General features: G+C 51.5%; 1 protein-coding gene across 14 annotated transcripts in view; it reads right to left on the bottom strand.

Annotated features, from left to right (window-relative positions):
- Positions 1-2,495: 2,495 nt before the first annotated feature.
- LRRK1 (leucine rich repeat kinase 1) overlaps positions 2,496-18,058 on the bottom strand; it is a 154,574-nt gene continuing 139,011 nt past the window's right edge. For 12 of the 14 annotated variants that reach the window (XM_065548549.1, XM_073996851.1, XM_065548548.1 and 9 more), the window contains 8 exons: positions 17,473-17,750; positions 15,630-15,824; positions 14,539-14,690; positions 11,339-11,456; positions 9,872-9,988; positions 6,416-7,269; positions 5,876-5,977; positions 2,496-3,950 (listed from right to left, as the gene is read on the bottom strand). In XM_065548549.1, the coding sequence (XP_065404621.1) occupies positions 3,773-3,950; positions 5,876-5,977; positions 6,416-7,269; positions 9,872-9,988; positions 11,339-11,456; positions 14,539-14,690; positions 15,630-15,824; positions 17,473-17,750 (1,994 nt within the window). In that variant the 3' untranslated portion in view covers positions 2,496-3,772. Of the gene's footprint in view, positions 3,951-5,875; positions 5,978-6,415; positions 7,270-9,871; positions 9,989-11,338; positions 11,457-14,538; positions 14,691-15,629; positions 15,825-17,472; positions 17,751-18,058 lie in introns of those variants that run through there. The other 2 variants (XM_065548551.1, XR_012415491.1) reach the window with 2 other exon arrangements.

Here is an 18,058-nt window from a genome sequence, read left to right as displayed (position 1 = left end):
ATTACCTCTAGAGACCAAGGCCAGGAGCCACCTATTGGGCTCAGGGAAGAGGCCCTTCCCAGCCTAATTACCTCCATAATAGGGCATGCACACAATTCGGGGTGCAGAGAGGAAGGTGTGCAATAAAAATAAACGTTCACTCCTCTATGCCAGCCCTCAGTTCTCCCCAGAGGCAACCAGTGTCTACCACGTCCTTGGGTGTCCTTCGGGATATTTTCCCTGTGCATACACGCGGAGCTCTATAAGGTTTTTTACACACATGGTAACTCAATACACACTGTGCTGCAAGCTGCTTTCAAATAAATGCATTTATTATATCTTGGAGAACATTCCAGTCCTGCACAGTTAGTGCTGCCTGCCTCGTTGACAGGCTGCAGAGGATCGCATTGTTGCATGTGCAGGAATTTTATGACCTCCCTCCTGATAGAGGTTCGGGTTGCTTCCTGTTTGGGGCCATATTCTAAGAGATGCTACAATGCACATCCTTGTTCTGTATCTTTGGGCACTTTTACGAATATTTCAGGACCAAATGCTTAAGTGGAACTGCTGGGTCAGAGGGTATGTGCATTTGAAATTTTGGTAGATAAGGCCAAAATGCCCTCCAAGGGGTAGCCTCCAACTACCCCCTCATTAATCCATCCTACATTCAGCAAAGTGATTTGTAAAGATGACTAAATCATCTAATAATCCTGCTTAAAACTGCCAGGAGCTTCAGCAGTGACCCACACTTGCAATTCTGTGTGCCCAGTCCCCTCCTTCAAGGCTCCAGCCACGCCAGGTTTTTGTGTCCCTCCCACACAGTGGCTTGATCCCACAACAGGGCCTTTGCATGTGCAAGGCCCTTGCACCTAGTGTCTTCAGAGCTCCACGGAATGCCTTCTTCCCATTCCTCAGTCTCACACTGTACCTCCTGGTGCAGGCTGCAGGCCTCCGCAGCCTCAGTTAAATATAACAGCCCTAGGCCAAGCCACCAATTGCCCAACTGGGTGGTCCAGCTGCTCTACTATCTCACTTGTTTGTGTGCTCATTGTCAACTCTACCTATGAGGAGTGAGCTCCTAAAAGCAGAGATTCAGCCAGCCCAGGTGGCTCACACCTGTAATCCCAGCTCTTTGGGAGGCTGAGGTAGGTGGATCACCTGAGGTCAGGAGTTCAAGACCAGCCTGGTCAACACGGTGAAACCCCGTCTCTACTAAAAATACAAAAGTTAGCTGGGTGTTGTGGTGCAGTGGTGCATGCCTGCAATCCCAGCTACCTGGGAGGCTGAGGCAGGAGAATTGCTTGAACCTGGGAGGTGGAGGTTGCAGTGAGCCGAGATCGCGCCATTGTACTCCAGCCTGGGCGACAGAGCAAGACTCCGTCTCAAAAAACAAAAAGAAAACAAAACAAAAACACACACACACAAAACACAGAAATTCTTGACTGTGTCTCCGGTGACAGTGCCTGACACTTAGTAGGTGTTCAAGAAGGAGATGCACCCTCTGCCAACATGAGGGTGGTAAGTGACACTTTACTGTCGTCGGGACTGTTTCCTTGCTGTTGGGTGAGGTCAAGCATTGATGTTTAAGGGTCTGTCTGTTTCTTTGTAATTTGATTGCTGCCCATGCCCTTAACCTGTTTACCTTTCAGGTTTTCTGTTTCTTATTGATATCACGAACTCTCTGTAATGAAGATAAGTCAGGTCTTTGTCTCTCATTTGTATTGCAATTTTTTTTCTCAGTTGATAGTCTACTTTTAGGCTTTGGACTAATTTTCCATGTACGTTTCAATTTCATGGAGTCAAGTGCATTAGTCATTTCCTGTATTTTTTTTTTTTTTTTTTTTTATGAAGAGTTGGGTCTTGTTCTGTCACCCAGGCTAGAAAGCTGGTGTGATCATAGCTCACTGTAACCTCCAACTCCCGGGCTCAAGGGATCCTCCTGCCTTGGCTCCTGGGTAGCTGGGACTTCAGGCCTATACGATTTCTAACTGTGGTGTGAAGAGATCCCCTCCCCGGGCTCTGTGAGGCCTGGGGCTGGGCTTTTCCAGGAGTAGGAAAGGGTGAGTTTGGTGCCTGATGCCTGCAAAGCAGCCTGGCCTCAGGTGATGCCAAAGCAAAAGCTTGGGACCTGGGGCAGACAGACTCTGGTTTGTATCTGGAGGTTAACTGGGCAGCTGTGGTGCACTGGAATGAAAGGAGAGGGAGAGTGGGACTCCTGAGGCCCTGCTGTGGGATGAGGGTGAGAGAATGGCAGGAAGGTGGACAGGAAGCACAGACCCTCAACCCCCTGGGACTTGGTGCCCAGGCTGGCACACAAAAAAAAGTAGGGGAACTCGCTTTTTCCAACCTGTGACTGACAGAGCAGTGTCTCCACCCTTGGAAGCTGCTCAGGGGCCACCTGCATGTTGGTACAGTGGGCAAGGAGGGGCTGCCCGTTACCCCCAGACAGCCAGTGGGTCTGGGAGGGACTGAGTCTGTGCTGTGGTCATAAGCACTCGAAAGACAGAGGCCACAGCTTCATTCTTGAAAGAATCTGTTTATTTTGAGATTAAAAGAGTCTCATCCCCCTGCATATCCCGCAAATACTAAATTTGATCTTTTTAATTTTAGAAAAGGGTCAACAAACTTCAGCTGGAGTATGATCTCTCTTTCAAACTCCCATTCTGGTTTAAGGAGCCACAAAGGGTAACCCTTGACAAAAATGTGGCTATGTTTGCACATGTGTGTGCATATATGTGTGCATGTGTGTAATACATACATGTGCATAATTTATACAATGTTTGCTGTTGTATCCATAAGCCCCCTATGGACAATTTTCCTTTTTGTACTCTGCTGTACACGTGTGGAGCGAAAGTTTAGCAAATACATAATTTGGTATAAATCCCATACAATGTGATTTCACAACCAGAAGCCTGACCGCTGAGATATTACTGAATTTTTAAAAGTGATAAACAAGATTTTTATGTGCAAACAAACAGGGCTTGTGCTCCAGCTGCGTCCAAATTTACTTGACAAAGCTATAAACACAAGGCCCTTTCTGAAGTCCTGCTGATTGAGTTTCCCCTTCCTTTTGTCGGTGGAGAGGAATGTAAAGGCTAAGCTGGTGCACTCGCACTATGCGCCTCTGGGCTTTCTGGCTGCGACACTTAAAGGAACTCATTCATTCTCCGGATGGGGCAACGCTCCTCACCCAGCGTCCTCCGAGGGCTTTCCCACACGGAGACCTTCCCGAACTCAGAGACATCTGATCTTGGCTTGCCCAAGCTGGCCGAGGCCTCAGGGACTCAGGAGCCTGTGGAATGTGCTGAGAGCCTGAGGTCTCCGGTGGGGAAAGGGCAGGGGTTACAGCCCCCCTCCTGCTCTACCTCAACTGCTTCCCAACCCAGGGCCTCTAGTGTAATTCCATCTGAGACCCGGGGATGGCAGGAAGGCCCGGCCCTACTTTGTTTGACCCAGCTCAGAACGGGATCCTCCACCCCTGCTCCTGGAAACTGATGGAGGAGGCCAGCGGAGGCCCTGCCCGGCCTGATACCACTGTCTTCCCTGGGCCTGTGAAATCAGCAGTTGGGGGATGGGGTATTCAGATAACTCTGCTCCGGAGAACCAGAGAACCCTGGAGCCACCCCTAGGCGGGTAACTTCTCAGCACTTCTTAGCAGCAAGGAGTCAAGGAGTTCAGGGGAGAGCTCCATCTGTCTTCTAGGTCCTTGGAGAACTAGAGGCTGATGGCAGAGGGGTCAGGCTGCAACCTGGGACCAGCCAGCTTTGCATGTGTGACTGTCATTCCACAGGAATTACCTTCTCTTGCGTGTGCAAGCCTCCAGCCGGCCCAGCTCCTCGTAGGACTGGTAGAAAATGTCAAACTCCCTGGCGCCCCAGCCCCTCCAGACAGCCAGGCACCACTCTGTGTTTTCGTTTTCAAAGCTGCACACAACAGTGTCCTTTGCCACCACAGCAGCATCCACCAGCACCCTGCAGAGAGAAGGGGTCTGAGGAAACTCACAGGGTCCCCACTTGGGTGGGGTTGGGACCCTCACCCTGGGCCTTCTGAGGAAGGCAGAGCTGGCTAAGGGGAGGGGAGTATGTCTGCTTGCCAGCCCTCTCTGGGGTGTGCTCAGATGCACCACTTCTCCCCGGTGGCCCAGCCTGCGGGCTTAGGCTTTATAAAGTCCAAACATGGGCTGTGGGCATGAGTTCACTTCCATGGGCTTTGTCTGTAAGAGTCCGACTCCCTGGAAAGCCACAGAAGCAATCAGATCAGGCATCCGTGACTTAACTTCAAAGCGTCCAGAAAACACCAATGAACCAAATTTCTGCTTGTGAATGGCTCATGACCGAGTTTAACTCAACTCCCTTGCCACTAAGCTCAATAGGATTCTTCTCTCATTCTGTTTCTACATGCTTAGGAAATACAGGCTCATATATTAAATGGAAAACCTACTGCCCCAAAGTCATCACTATATACATTTTTTGAAACTGTGGACAGTTCTGCAGGATTGGTGGGTGCGCTACAAGTTTCCTTTTGGGCCGCAGTGCAGCCTCCCTGTCCTGCTGCTGCCCCACCCCGAGCACATACTAACTGCCTTCCTTTCCTCCCTCTGTGCCCCGTGTGTGCAGCCTGCGTGGCACTGAGGTGCTCCTGCAAACTGGGATGTCCAGGGACCTCTGACTCCGCATGGCCTTGCCAGGGCCTCCCCTTAGGCTGACTGCTGGGGCCTCTTTCTCCCTATAGCGAGAAAGAGGTAAAATCTGGCTTTAGGGGATGGATAGGAAAAACAACAACAACTAAACATTAGGACACTAACGGCAGGTATGCCAAGGTCCCAACCTGGGTGCTGCACACCCATTTCCTCCAGAAGGCCAACCTGCAAGCTGGGAACTCCGTCAGTTCAAGGCTTCCAGCCACAGACTCTGGCAGAGCTCGGGAGCAGATCCAGATCTTGCTTCCAGAACCACTAACAGAGCAAGGCTCACTGGCCCGGGATTCACTGCCAAAGTTCAAAGCTGGCAGGCAAGGGAGTGAGACTGCCATGGATGCCTCCTTGGTCATTGTCCTGCTCTGGGAGAAACAAGCTGACTGGGGTTTCTCCACCCTCTTATGCTCCAGGTGAAATAAAAACCCACTTGCCCAGGGATGGGGGATAACTCACGCTACAGGAAAACAGGCCTAGTGTGAAGTGGAAGAGCTCCAAAGTACACACACACACACACACACACACACACACACAATTTGAATTGAGGACTTTTCATAAGGGAGATTTACCATGTGGGGCTCGGTAGTCAAAGTGAGGGGTGTAAACACTGTGGGGAGCTGCAGCTGGTACCAGCCTCATATCACTCCAGCCATGTAGACCATGTTCGGGATAGGCCACCCTGCCCAGCATACCCTCGCAGAGGAGACTGGCATAATCCTGGGGGGACTCACCCACAGACAGTTACTGAACCATGCCTCAGCCCAGGAAGGGCAGGAGCTGAGACCCCAGGCTTGGAGATGACAAGGTGTGCCTATGTCATGTGTCCCCATAGGGTGCTGTGTGGGCAGGTGGACACCTCGGGTAGGGTTTCCTGCTTGGCAGGAAGAACAGTGAATCAATCACCTGGATGCATCTGCATGTCAACTGCAGCTGAATTCTGGCCCTGGAGGCATTCGTTAGGTAGGGTACTTGATCTACAGGTGCACTGGGTACTCCAGAAACAGGGAGCCATGGCCAGTGTGGAGCCCCTAGGAGCTGTCTGCGGGGCCCCATCTTGTTTCCACTTTGCCTTATAGCCAAGTTGGTGGATACGCTATTTGGGAGAATGGAGGGGCAGCAAAGTCACTGTGCAAGACCTGGCTATGGGGCCTTCTGTGCTCATGCTGCTGCCTGGGTCCTAAAGGAGCTGCCACTCAGTCTTACCCATGTGGAGTCAGCTCTCGGGCTTTTAAGACGGCGATGACTCGGCCCCGCTGGGCGCCAGAATCCTTCTCCAGGCCAATGACGATAACATCTCCACCGCGCCTAAGCAACCAAAACCCAGAAGGGGAAGCGTTTTTGTCGGTAGCCGTGCTCTCGGGGGAATGAAGCCGGTGTGCAGAAGGGTGCGGGAGGGAGGCAACGGACATGCAGTTTCTGCTAAGGGATTAAGTTATGGGGAGGGCACAGACCCCAAAGCAGAGGAGAAGTTTCCCAGTGGAAGCTGAATCACAGTTGATTGTGGCTTTCCTTGTGTGGCACCTTAAGCTCTCTGGCAGGCAATAAGCTTCGGTGCAACCACTCTTAGACTTGCTAAAGATATCACTCCCATTCCCAATGGAGGGAACCAACCTTCTTGGAAGCACAGCACCTGCTGGGTCCCCACATGACCATTAAGGAAGCCAGCGGGTCTCCCTGGCTCCCAGGGGGTCTCCTTGCTCTGTGGGCATGCCCTCGATGGTGCCCTCACCTCGGGAGACTTACCTGGGGACCCAAATGAGGTCTCTGACGGCGAGGATCTTCACGGCCTGCAGGTGCTGGCTGAAGGTCTCCCCGTCCATGGGGGTCAGGTCATGCTCAGACCTGTCAGAGGCAGCACTGGGCTCGTGTAGCCTGTCTGAGTCCTCGCAGTCGGGGGAGAAAGGCACGCTGGAAGAACTTGCCGGGGAGCTGGGGAGGCTGGAGGGGGACCTGGCAGCCTGGCGGGGTGGGGATGAGGAGTAGGAGGACATGGAGCAGTAGTCGGTGAGTGACTCCTGGTGGGTCAGGATCTGTGTGCCCAGCTCCTCACTGTACATGATGCTCACGTCCGCGATGGAGTCCCCCTCGGGCACCTTTGGGTTGGCAGTGTGGCTGGCTGCCAGGGGTTCCATGTCCAAGGGCCGCACGGGAAACATGTCCCTGAGGGGGCTGGGGTCCCCACAGAAGTACCGGGCACACAGCTGGTAGGTGGTGGAGTGGTACATCACCAAGGAGTTGGCCTTGTCATCCAGGCACCAGACGACCTCCTCCCCTCTGCCCTCAGAACTGCACACGACCGACGTAACCACGGAGGGGGCCGCGTAGGGCTCCAGCCGCCTGCAGATCTCCAGGGAGGCACAGTCAATGACAAGGAGGCCCGGCCCATTGCTGTACCAGACCTCAGAGCCACTGTTGACCACCTCCATGGCCTTCACTGGGTAGGGGTTCTGCCGTGCGTCTTCGTCTGCGATGCTGAACTTGGACCTGTTGGCTGTGTGTGAGCACAGGTAGGAGCAGCTGTCCTTTGGGGCGCCCCGCACCACGGGAAACACAGCCACAAGCCCATCGGCAAGGCCCGCTAAGACCAGGTAGGAATTCTGCAGGAAGGAGACAGGGATGGGTCACATCCTTCCATTTCACACGTTCCACCAACACGCTTCAGGGCAGCCAAGCTCTTAGAAAGGCTGGGGCTGCTCCTAAGGAAGTGAGCTCTGACTCAGCAGAGCCATGTCTACCATCCCTGCAGCAAAGAAAGGAATATGCCAGCGAGAGGCAGGGCCTGTGGCACCAAGTGAGACCGCGTGTCACCTGGACCACATGGGCCGCCTCTGCTTGTGCCAGCTTCTTGCAGGGCGAGCAGCAGGGAGCTGCCTTCTCCTTGAGGCCACCAAGGCCTCCTTCAGAGGCAGGACCTGGTGCCCGCCCTTTTCTGGGTGTGCTTAATGTGACGGCAGTGTGGGCATGGCGAGTGTCTGTGCACTGCCCCCTGCCTGCCACCCCCTACCAGCTGGAGTGTTCCATAAGGACGGGCTCCCAGCCTACCAGCATCCCCGTGGCACTGGCCTGGCACAGGGAAGGGCTCAGTCTCCTTCATCTTGGTGGCCCTGTGACTCCACCTGGCTCCTGCTCCAGGTGGACATGTGTTTGCTGAACTAGTTCTGGAAGAAATTGCTTCCTACTCAACCCTCTCGTGGAGGCCTGTCTCAGCCTGCTAAGCCCTCATCCCAGCTTACATCTATCTGAGATGCCTGTGGTTCAGCTGACATTGACAGGGTCCTCAGGGTGCCCCCCACCCTCTCAATGAAGCATGAGCTCTTCTACACCCGCCAGAGGTCACTGGGCAGAGGCCAAAGTTGCAGGGACCATGCTGAATGCTGGGCCCACCCCAGACCACCCCAGGGCACCTCCCAGGGCAGAGCCAGGAATACAGTGCAGCTTCGCAGCCTAGACACCACGTCGGCTGTGGTGGGGGTGGGAAGAGGTCTACAGAACAAAGCTGGAGTCAGGGCAGAGCAGGGAGCTGGGCCTCATGCCAGTGAGGGGGCAGGGCAGAAAGCCTCCTTGTGGGGAGCTGGGGAGCTCAGGAGGCTGGCTGTGCAGGGAAATGGAATGGAGACCCGTAGCTCACTGTCCAGGACAACATGCTGTAAGAAAGCGTATCGAAATCCATCCCCAGGATTTTAGGGAAAGAAGACAGCCAAGGCAAATAGGCTCCAGGTCTGTATCTGGAGTCCTGGCTCAGGCCCCGGCCAGGGCGGTGAGCACCACGTTCCGGCTGGGTGTGAACGTGCGTGCGCGTGCAAGAATGCAGGCTCTGCTCTGGCAGCCTCGGAGGGGGCAGACACCCTGCACAGGAGGCCCTGCACAGAGCACGCTTTATTCCCTCTGGTCGTGCAGGAGGTGGTGCCCTGGCTGGGGGCTCTGGCCAGCGGTGGCCTCAATAACACTTTGTGTCGTGTTCTCCTGTGCTCTGGTGCGGGCCGGGTCCCAAGCTGCCTAGCCCTGCTGTGGGGCCGTGGTCATAAATGACTCTAAGGTTTATTTCATACTTTTTTTTTTTTTTAAAGAAATGAAACTGAAGAAGGGTGAAGAGAAGAGTTCATGTATTTTGCTTCCATCCAGAAGTAATAATAATGCTCTTTTACCAAGTGCACCGGCCTAGACCTTTGGGTATGCTAGGCCTTCTCTCTGTCTCTTCTTATACCTATTTTGTAGATGGGCAAACTGGAATTGGATGATGACAGTCACCACATTTTAACAAAGCAACACCAGTAAAGGCTTCTTGTGCATTTACCGAGGGTGCCTACTGCACAGACAGGCCCCTCAGGGTGGATGAAACCAGAACTGCCTGAGCCGTGCCTGAATCCTGTGGGCGGAGGAGCCTGGAAAAGCTAGGGAGCTGCCTCCCACTGAGGGGCATCTTCTCAAAGGAGGGGCCAAGGCCTTTGGTCTTGAGAGCTGAATCGGAGGCGGTCTGGGAAGAGGTGCTGGGATGTGAAGGGCCCAGCACAAGAGTCGGGTGCTTTGTGGGGAGGGTGCTAGGGCCGGCAGGGTCCGGAGGACAGCCTCACAGAGGCTGGGGCTAATCCCAAGGTGTAGCACAGCTGGCTGGGCCCTTTATTGGGGAGAGTGCCCCTTGGGGTCTCATTTAGAAAGGCCAGGGCTAGGAAGTTAAAGAGATGAGTCTGCAGGGCCATGCTGGACAAGGAGAAACTGTGTTTGGTGTAGATGGTGAGTACTTGGTGGGAGGCAGAGATGGAGGGAAGAAGATCAGGACCTCCAGGACCTGGTGACCAAGTGGCTGTGGGGTGGCTCTGGCCTGGGCAGGTGGGAAAGAGGCTCCGGATGCCACTGCCCTCTGAAGGGGAAGGGCACACACATGACTACTCACTGTGCCATTTGCACCAACAGTCATTCCACCTGAGTCAGGGCATTTGCATGTGAAAGGGGGTTTTCACTCGGCCCTCAGTCTGGCTGAGGACTTAGGTTTTTGCAAACCAGAAGGCACTAATGATGGACCAGATCTGATATCTTTCCTCCCACTGTCTCTAAGGCTGTGTCCTAGGCCAGGTGGTACTAGAAGGTGTGGCTCTGCAGTCCCCACCCTGACACAGCTTTGGGCTGTTCCCAGCTAGGAGACGCCTCCCAGGCATGGAAGCACATCAGACACCTGCATACCCGTCTTTGCCCTGACCTCACCTTTTTAATAACAGGCACGGCCAAGAAGCAGGTGACGACAGCTGGAGTGTCCAAGGCCCGTTGGGGTGTGTTTAAGGGACACATGCCCTTGAGGGTGTAGATGTAGATTTTCTGGTCCTGCAGAGGCAGACAGGTCCACTGTGAGACCCAGGCTGGAAAGTGTCTGGCATTTCCCGAGGCATTCCCATGAGGATGCACTCAGCCTTGGGGATCCCCTGTGGGTCTTGGAAAGCTACATGGATTGACACGTTCTGGTGGGTTGTTTATGTATTTCTGTTCTTTGTAGAAACGTTGAAAAAGACAGAATAGTCTAAAGAGGAAACAGAAAATAGCCCATAATCTATTCCCCAGAGAAAACCACCATTGGAATTTGGGGCCACAGCCTCTCAGAGGTTCTCTGTGGTATTTGTATGTGCACCTGGTACCGGCAAAGTGGACTCATGCTGCAATGCTATCTTCTCACTGTTCTTTCCATGTGACAGCACGCTGTAGGCAGAGCCCTTGCTCTCACTCATTCTAGCAGGAAATGATGTGGGAGCATCTCTTGGCTGCCTGGGACTGGGGTGCACCTACTTTGGCTGGTGTTGTCAGATGTTTCCTAACACTGAGATTTCCGAGGCTTAAGTGGTAAGCATGCTTTTGAGATTTCTGATGCATACGTGAACACACTTCCAAACTGCCCCGAGGAAAAGTTGCACCAATCTATCCCCACACCCACAGCCTCAGAACAATTTTTTTTTTTTTGGAGACGGTGTCTCACTCTGTTGCAAGGCTGGAGTGCGATGGTGCGATCTTGGCTCCGTGCAACCTCCACCTCCCGGGTTCAAGCGATTCTCCTGCCTCAGCCTCTTGAGTAGCTGGGAACACTTGTGCACCATCATGCCCAGCTAATTTTTGTATTTTTTAGCGGAGACAGGGTTTCACCATGTTGGCCAGGATGGTCTCAATCTCTTGACCTTGTGATCTGCCTATCTCAGCCTACCCCAAAGTGCTGGGATTACAGGCGTGAGCCACTGTGCCCAGCCTGCCTCAGAACATTTGTGTTTGGCCAGTTCTCTCGGGATTTCTCAGAACACCCCTCCTTAGGCCTTCTAGTGACTTCCCTGATTTCCCTGATGTGAAAGCAAGAGGCCTTCGGAGCTGAGTGACTCGGCAGTGTTATGGGAAACCCAGGCATGTCCCTAGCTTCCTGGGTCTCTCCTCCTGCTGAGGGTCTACATCTGGTCCTCACCATCCCAAATCCCGGCCGCCAGCCAGCAGCAGGCAGGGTTGAGCTGCCCTTGGTTACAGGCTGCTACTTCACAGGGTTCATGGCATTACTCTGGGATTGCACGGGGATGCACTGGGGGTTATCTGAAAGTTCACTTGACCTGGTGTCCTGTATTGTTATGAATGTGGCCCCCACCCAGGGGCTGCACCCAGTGGGCAGTGATTACCTCGGTGGGCAGGCCTGTGGGCAGTGCTTACCTCAGTGGCTGTCCACAGGGATCTCTGGACCTGGAGCTGGCAGCTCACCTTCATCCCGGGGCAGCTCATCCTCTGCACCTCCATGAGACCCTTCTCTGTGTTCACCACCGTGTAGTTCCTGTAAGTGGCAGCAACTGTGCGGTCAGTGCCTGGGGGCCAGGGGCTGCCTCCTTTCCCCAGGCCTGGCCTGGGCCAGCCGCGAGCCTCATTTACCTCCCCTGCTCCCACCCAGGGTTGCATCCTGCTGCGTTCTGAGAGGGCAGAGCTGGGTTCTGTCTGAAGGGTAATGCTTGACCATCACCCGCAGGGAGGGCATTCCCCATGGAAGAAAGGCTGTTCTCTTTCTGTGACCCCTGAGGGTTGAGACGGTTGCTCCCAGTAGGAAGGAGGGGCCCTCCCACCAGCCATATCCTTCCCACCCGTGTTACGTGGGGAGCCCCTCACTGCAGAGTAGACAAAGTCAGGGTTAAAGACAAGTTGGGAGAATTCCAAAGGAGATTGGGTTGGGGTGGGGGGCACTCAAAATGTGCTCCCAGCACGAGTGCTCTGAGAACTAATGGCTTGTCGTTTGCGAGAGCCTTGGCTCACCAGGCCGCTGTCCCCGGCATCGCTGCCTCCCCTCGGCCCGTGGCAGGCATCCCGGGCACCCACTGCATGGAAGAGGAGGCTGAAGCTGATGCGACTGGGAAGTTACAAACCCCACATCACATAGCTCTGTCCCTCAAACTCAAGAGAGTACGTTAAGCTCACGAATAGCATTCTCAATATAAAGTTTCTCCTACTACCAAATTTTAAAAAGCTTCACCACTGTTGACTGATAATGTATTTGCAGATGATAGAAATGGTAGAAAATACAGCAAACAAAAACTTCCTTCAGGTATATTTGTCTCCTTTTCCCATCATTTTTTTATGCAACAGAAAAACAAAACTAAGATATTCTAATAGCTTTTACTTTGAAAACAGTTAAAAATAGAGAGAGTCATAAAGAATAATTGCCCCTAGGCCCCGCAACTGGAATTGTGTCCTATGTGAATCCTATTTACCTGCTCAGCTGCCCTGCCTCTCTCGCCTCCTTTCCTTCCTTAATTCTCAGACAGATCTCAAGTCCAGCTCCACCCTGCTTGGCTGCCCGTGTGCTCTGGGCCAGCTCCCTCCTCCCTTCCTGTGAGTGAGCCTCTCTTCAGGCCAGCGGTGAGTTTTAAAGAACCTTCACAGGTCACAGGAAAAGACCTCTCTCTTCCCTTTGGGAAGTCTTCAGAGGCCTGAGCAGAACTGTCGCAGGTACCTGCCACGTGTGTGTCTCTAGGCCAGCAGAGCAGGGTCTGGCCCAGCCTCCCAGGGCCAGTCTGGCTCCAGGTCCTCCAATTCACCCTCAGAAGTGTCTGACAGTGTCCTTGCTTCTAGGGTGGCAGATGTTCCCGGCGCACTTCCTGCCCCAGACCTGGACTCTGCCATGATTCTGATGAGCCCTGGTTCACTTTGGTACTTAGAGAGCACAGTCTAGGTCCTAGGGATGCACACTGGCATTTGGTTGGTCCTTGTTTTTAGGCCTTTCCAGTGAGCAGAGCTGAGAAATTTGTGTTTATTTTTTTTTCAACTATATCACGAGTCCATCCAATCAATTCAGAACTGCAAGCTTTTACTTACCCTACTTTACAACTCTTTCTCTTTTAGCCCATGCTGAAAATCATGGTTTCCAGCAACAGCAATATAATTACTCATTAACTTACTCCACAACCACAAGCAGCATCTTAGAATAACAATCACAACAGTACTACCAACAATATAATTACTGAAACCTGTTTAATTAATATGTTTGCTTTTTGTTTTGTCCTTAGAGTACATCCCATCAGGAAGGCATGCTCCATTGCTGTGTTTTAGAATAACTTCTCTTTTTTCTGAGGCAGGGTCTCACTCTGTCACCCAGGCTGGAGTGCAGTGGCACAATCACCACCCACTGGGTTCAAGCAATCCTTCTGCTTGTCAGACTCCTGGGTTCAAGCAATCCTTCTGCTTCAGCCTCCTGAGTAGCTGGGACTACAAGTGCTCGCCACCATTCCCAGCTAAGTTTTGTTAGGTTTTTATTTATTTATTTATTTTTGTAGAGACAAGGTTTCACCATGTTTCCTAGACCAGTCTCAAACTCCTGAACTCAAATGATCCACCTGCCTCGGCCTCCTAAAGTGCTGGGGTTACAGGCATGAGCCACAAGGCCTGGTCAGAAAAACTTTTTTACACCATCATTTCTTAGAGTGCATCTGTGTCACAACACTCAGTCCTAATGGCATAAAATCTGATGCAAACTCACGAAGACTGACCTAAGAGAAACTGCAAAGTCTGTTCCATTTATCTTATTATGTCTCAAGCTCAGTGATATTCCCCCACTCTACCCCAGGCACCCTCTGCAAAGGTCATACTCCAGATGCTGTCTTTACTACTGACTGGGTGCCTCCCACCCACCCCATGGCAAGCATGTCTTTTCTGACAGCCACCTCCTACTTTTTCAGCTCACCCCACCTAATACCATAACTCTTGAGGTTTAAAAAAAATTTGTTTTTAACTCTAGCAATACCTAGGATCCTTTGGTACTTTCCGTTGTGCTCCCTGAATTTATGGCCTCACGTAGGTGCCTTGGTCCATCTCTGTATCACTCCCTTGAAAACACCCCGCCCCTGCCCCTCTCTCCCTCCTGGCAAAACCCCAACTTTGTTTAAACCCACCCTGTTGCCCCTTCTGCAATCTGGGGCAGCAGAACATTCTTGAGAAAGTCACATAACCAGGCTGACAGGTCTCATTTCCTTTTAAAAAATGTTTTTAAATTTTCTAATTTTTTAAAAGATGGGGTCTTGCTATGTCATTCAGGCTAAACTTGAACTCCTGGGCTCAGGGGATTCTCCTGCCTCAGCCTCTTGAGTGGCTAGGACTGTAGGCACATGCCACAGTGCCCTCATGTCCCCAGACACCCTGGCAGATACTACTCATTTCTGGTGTCTCTTAACCACAAAACCATACATGCACGTCTGTTTGTGTGGACTTTCTTCTGCTCTCCCTGCTCTTTCTTGAGTGCAGTCTAACCAGGTTCTGGACCCTACTGTCTGCTAAATAATTCTCATTGTGGTCAACATGGACTCTGTTCCCAAATTCCACAGTGGCCTCCCACCCCAAATTCAAAGAGGGCAGGGCAGGCCATAGGAGCTTACCTGGACTCCTCTTTTCCGTCCCAAAACACCACGGTGTACTCCTGGCCCTGGGACGAGAAGAAAGCTGTCTGCTTTCCACAGTGCAGCTCATACATGAAGATGGCAAAGGTCGGGTCCTTCATCTGGCTCACAACCGACAGGGCCAGCGGTCGCTGAGGGAGAGGAGCCACCAGAAGGGAGCAAGGTCACTTACAACCAGATTGGTGCCAATTCTGCCCATGAGGTCAGCCAGCTTCAACCAGGGAGAAATGAGGGATTCTGTTCGTTCAGATTGGATCCAAACAAGAGGCTAAAACAGCTTCAGATGTCAGGAGCAAACCCATCCAGATATCTGGGTCACCCTTGGCTATGGCAATTTAAACTCATCTGGTCAGGTTAGCTGAACCCCAGGTATTCCAACCCAGGCCAAGGACATACACTCTTCATCTCACTATATTGCCCAAGCTGGAGTGCAGAACCTACTCACAGGTGCAATCATAGTGCACCACAGCCTTGAACTCCTGGGCTCAAGTGATCCTCCTGCCTCAGCCTCCCCAGTGGCTGGGACTATAAGTCCATGTCACCATGCCCAGATAAAGACATGCATTCTTCTAAAGAATATCCTGTTTACTCTCAATACATTAAACTAGCTCGTTTGATTTAATAAATGAGTTTTAACCTTGAAACCACTAGCCTCTTCCAAAAACACAAAAACACCACCAACAAAAAACTAGCCTTAACACTATAATATGATCTCTGATTCTCACAACCAAACCTTTTCCCCGTTACTTTAGAAAGAGATACCCACATTCTCTCTGTTCTTGCACAGGGACTGTATTGTTATAAAGGGGTTGATATACTTTGTTTGCATGGTGAAGTAACACAAAAGTTGGGGAGGAAAAGGAAGTTTGTTTCCTAAGAGTGACATGCACACACAAAGAAAATGAAAGTAGATATGTTAGGAGCAGCAAATATCACCCTCTAGAAGAAATGAGCAGAGAAGGGTCACCAATTGTGACGGGTGGGCAGCCACACACACATACTCTGGGGACCCACAGCTTCTGCCACATGGCAGGAGGTCCCAGGGCCCTGGGCTCTGTGCTCCCAAGTACCTTCTCTGGCTTAGTGTCCCAGCACTCCATCATGAGTGCCTGCAATCGATGGAACTGCACTTCCTCCGGCTGCCCCAGAACTGGGCGGATGCCCTTGGACAGTTTCTTGGCAATCTGGAGCTGGTGGTGGCCCAGTGCAGGTCGCTGTCCTGACAGCAACTCGTAGAGCACCATTCCATAGGAGAACATATCTACCTGGGCACAGAATAAGCCAAGTCAGGTCCCTGCCTGGGCCCAGTGGCCTTCACTAGTTGGCCCTGGGGTTGACAATTAGACAAGGAAAACAAACATTCAACCAACCACCTGACCATGTCCCTCTGTCCATTTATCCATCCATCCTCCCAACTACCCATCCATCCACCCATCTGACCACTTTCTCTTCTATCCATTTATCTCTCCATTTTCTTACCCTTTCTTCTTTCCATCCATCCATCCATCCATTTGCTTGTCTTCCTGTACATTTATCCATTCTTCTCATCTGTCCATCCATCTGACCACCTGTCCTGCACATTTATCCATCTATCTTCCTATCCTTCCTCTTTTCCATCCACCCATCCATCTGACTTCCCACCATATTGTCCATTTGCCCATTGTCCCATCCATCCATCCATCCATCCATCCATCCATCCATCCATCCATCCATCCTTCCTTCCGTCCAATAAAACATACTGAGAACTTGCTGTTAGTCACTGATTAAGGACTCCAAGGAGGTCATGGTCCTTATCCGTGAGTAGCAAGACAAGGCAGGAAAACACATACCCTCAGCTTGATGTGCTTGGTACTAAAAGTGCTGTGTATGCAACTCATAAAAAAAGGAGTGTCTCCTGGATCACAACATGTTGCCTTCTCTAATTTTCATAATCATAAAAAGGTCCAGCAAGGAAAATTTATACAGACCCCTATAAGGGTCAAGAAATAATATTTTAGCAGGAGAATGGCTGAAATAGACTTGAGAATTTCAAATGTGAATGTTTCCATGATAATCTGAGTTTCAAGGTGACCTCCTTATTGAAGTCACCTACTATTGTGAAGCTCTTATTTTTGTTGCTTTGATTTGCCTTTTCTATCTTGGGCAACAGCCACAGGTGCTGAGCTAATCCACACATGCACAGGTCATTCCTACAGCAATTAGTCAATGACCATCTGAAAAATCACCAAATAATAAGAAATTATAGACAAGAGAATTTTAATGCTGGGTGATTCATTAACAAGGCTGGTACTAGATGCAATACATGCATGGTAAGATGACTTTAAGTTGTCTGTGGGCCTGCATCTACCAAATAGCCATCAGGGATAAATGTTATTAGAAGATCAATATTTAGTCATTGTCTCAACTGAGGCTGGCAGCGCAGTTGCCTGGGGATGCCAGCTTGTCCTTTCACTCTTCTCCTGGTTCGGCATTCAACTTGGCCAGCACCCTGTGACCAGGACTTAAGGACAGGGGTCTTTACCGTCCTTATTCTGTCTACTCCTCCTGAGTGCCCTGCAAGGTTGGTCCTGTGTCCTCATTGTGCACATCTAAATGTGAGTTGGAGCCCAAATCCAGACGTGTTTCTGTCTTGGACTCTTCATCTGCTGTTTACAGCCTCTACAATGTTTGTGAATCAAGGTTTGAGAACTCTGAGGCTAAGGAGAAGTCAATCTTGCTACAAGCAGACAGACATAGGCCCCTGCTCCCTTCTGGTTCAAGCCAGAACCTCCCTCATGGAGCAAGGGAGAGGGAGAAAAATGTGCTTTTGGGGATGCTGAGCCCCGAAGCTGCAGGTGCCTCCAGGAATGCCTGGCTAGCCTCAGGGCTGGGCTCCTGCATTGTGGGGCTGGGCCAGGGGATCCAGGCAGATACCTTCTCATCATATACAATTCGAGGCCTGATCTCTGGGGCCTGGTAGCCAGGAGTGCCCTCCACGCCTAGAGCACCCTCATGGAATGACTGCCTCGAAATCCCGTAGTCAGATAGCTTGATGTTGATGTGCTCCTTGACGTCAAGGGACCACACCAGAATGTTGTCCGACTTCAGGTCGCAGAAGATGATGTTTTTCTTGTGCAGGTAGGCCAGGCCCGAGGCAATCTGGTAGGCTATTTTTTGGGTGAGCATGTGTCCCAGCGGTATGAAGGAAGAATCTTGCAAAGAAAAATAATTTTCAAATGTATCAAAATTTCAGTTTTGATAGAATCAAATTATCATGATAGCAACTGTCTTTTTGTCTTCCTATCTCCCTAGATACTATATATTCTTTTTTTCTTTTTTCTTTTTTTGAGACAGAGTCTCCCTCTGTCACCCAGCCTGGTGTGCAGTGGCATGATCTCAGCTCACTGCAACCCCTGCCTCCAGGGTTCAAGCAATTCTCATGCCTCAGCCTCCCAAGTTGAGTAGCTAGGACTACAGGCACATGACACCATGCCTGGCTAACTTTTGTATTTTTAGTAGA

The sequence above is a fragment of the Macaca fascicularis genome, chromosome 7 (assembly GCF_037993035.2).
Source record: "Macaca fascicularis isolate 582-1 chromosome 7, T2T-MFA8v1.1".
NCBI lineage: Eukaryota > Metazoa > Chordata > Mammalia > Primates > Cercopithecidae > Macaca > Macaca fascicularis.
The sequence above is the reverse complement of the archived record's forward strand: the minus strand, read 5'-3'. Positions and strand labels throughout refer to the sequence as shown.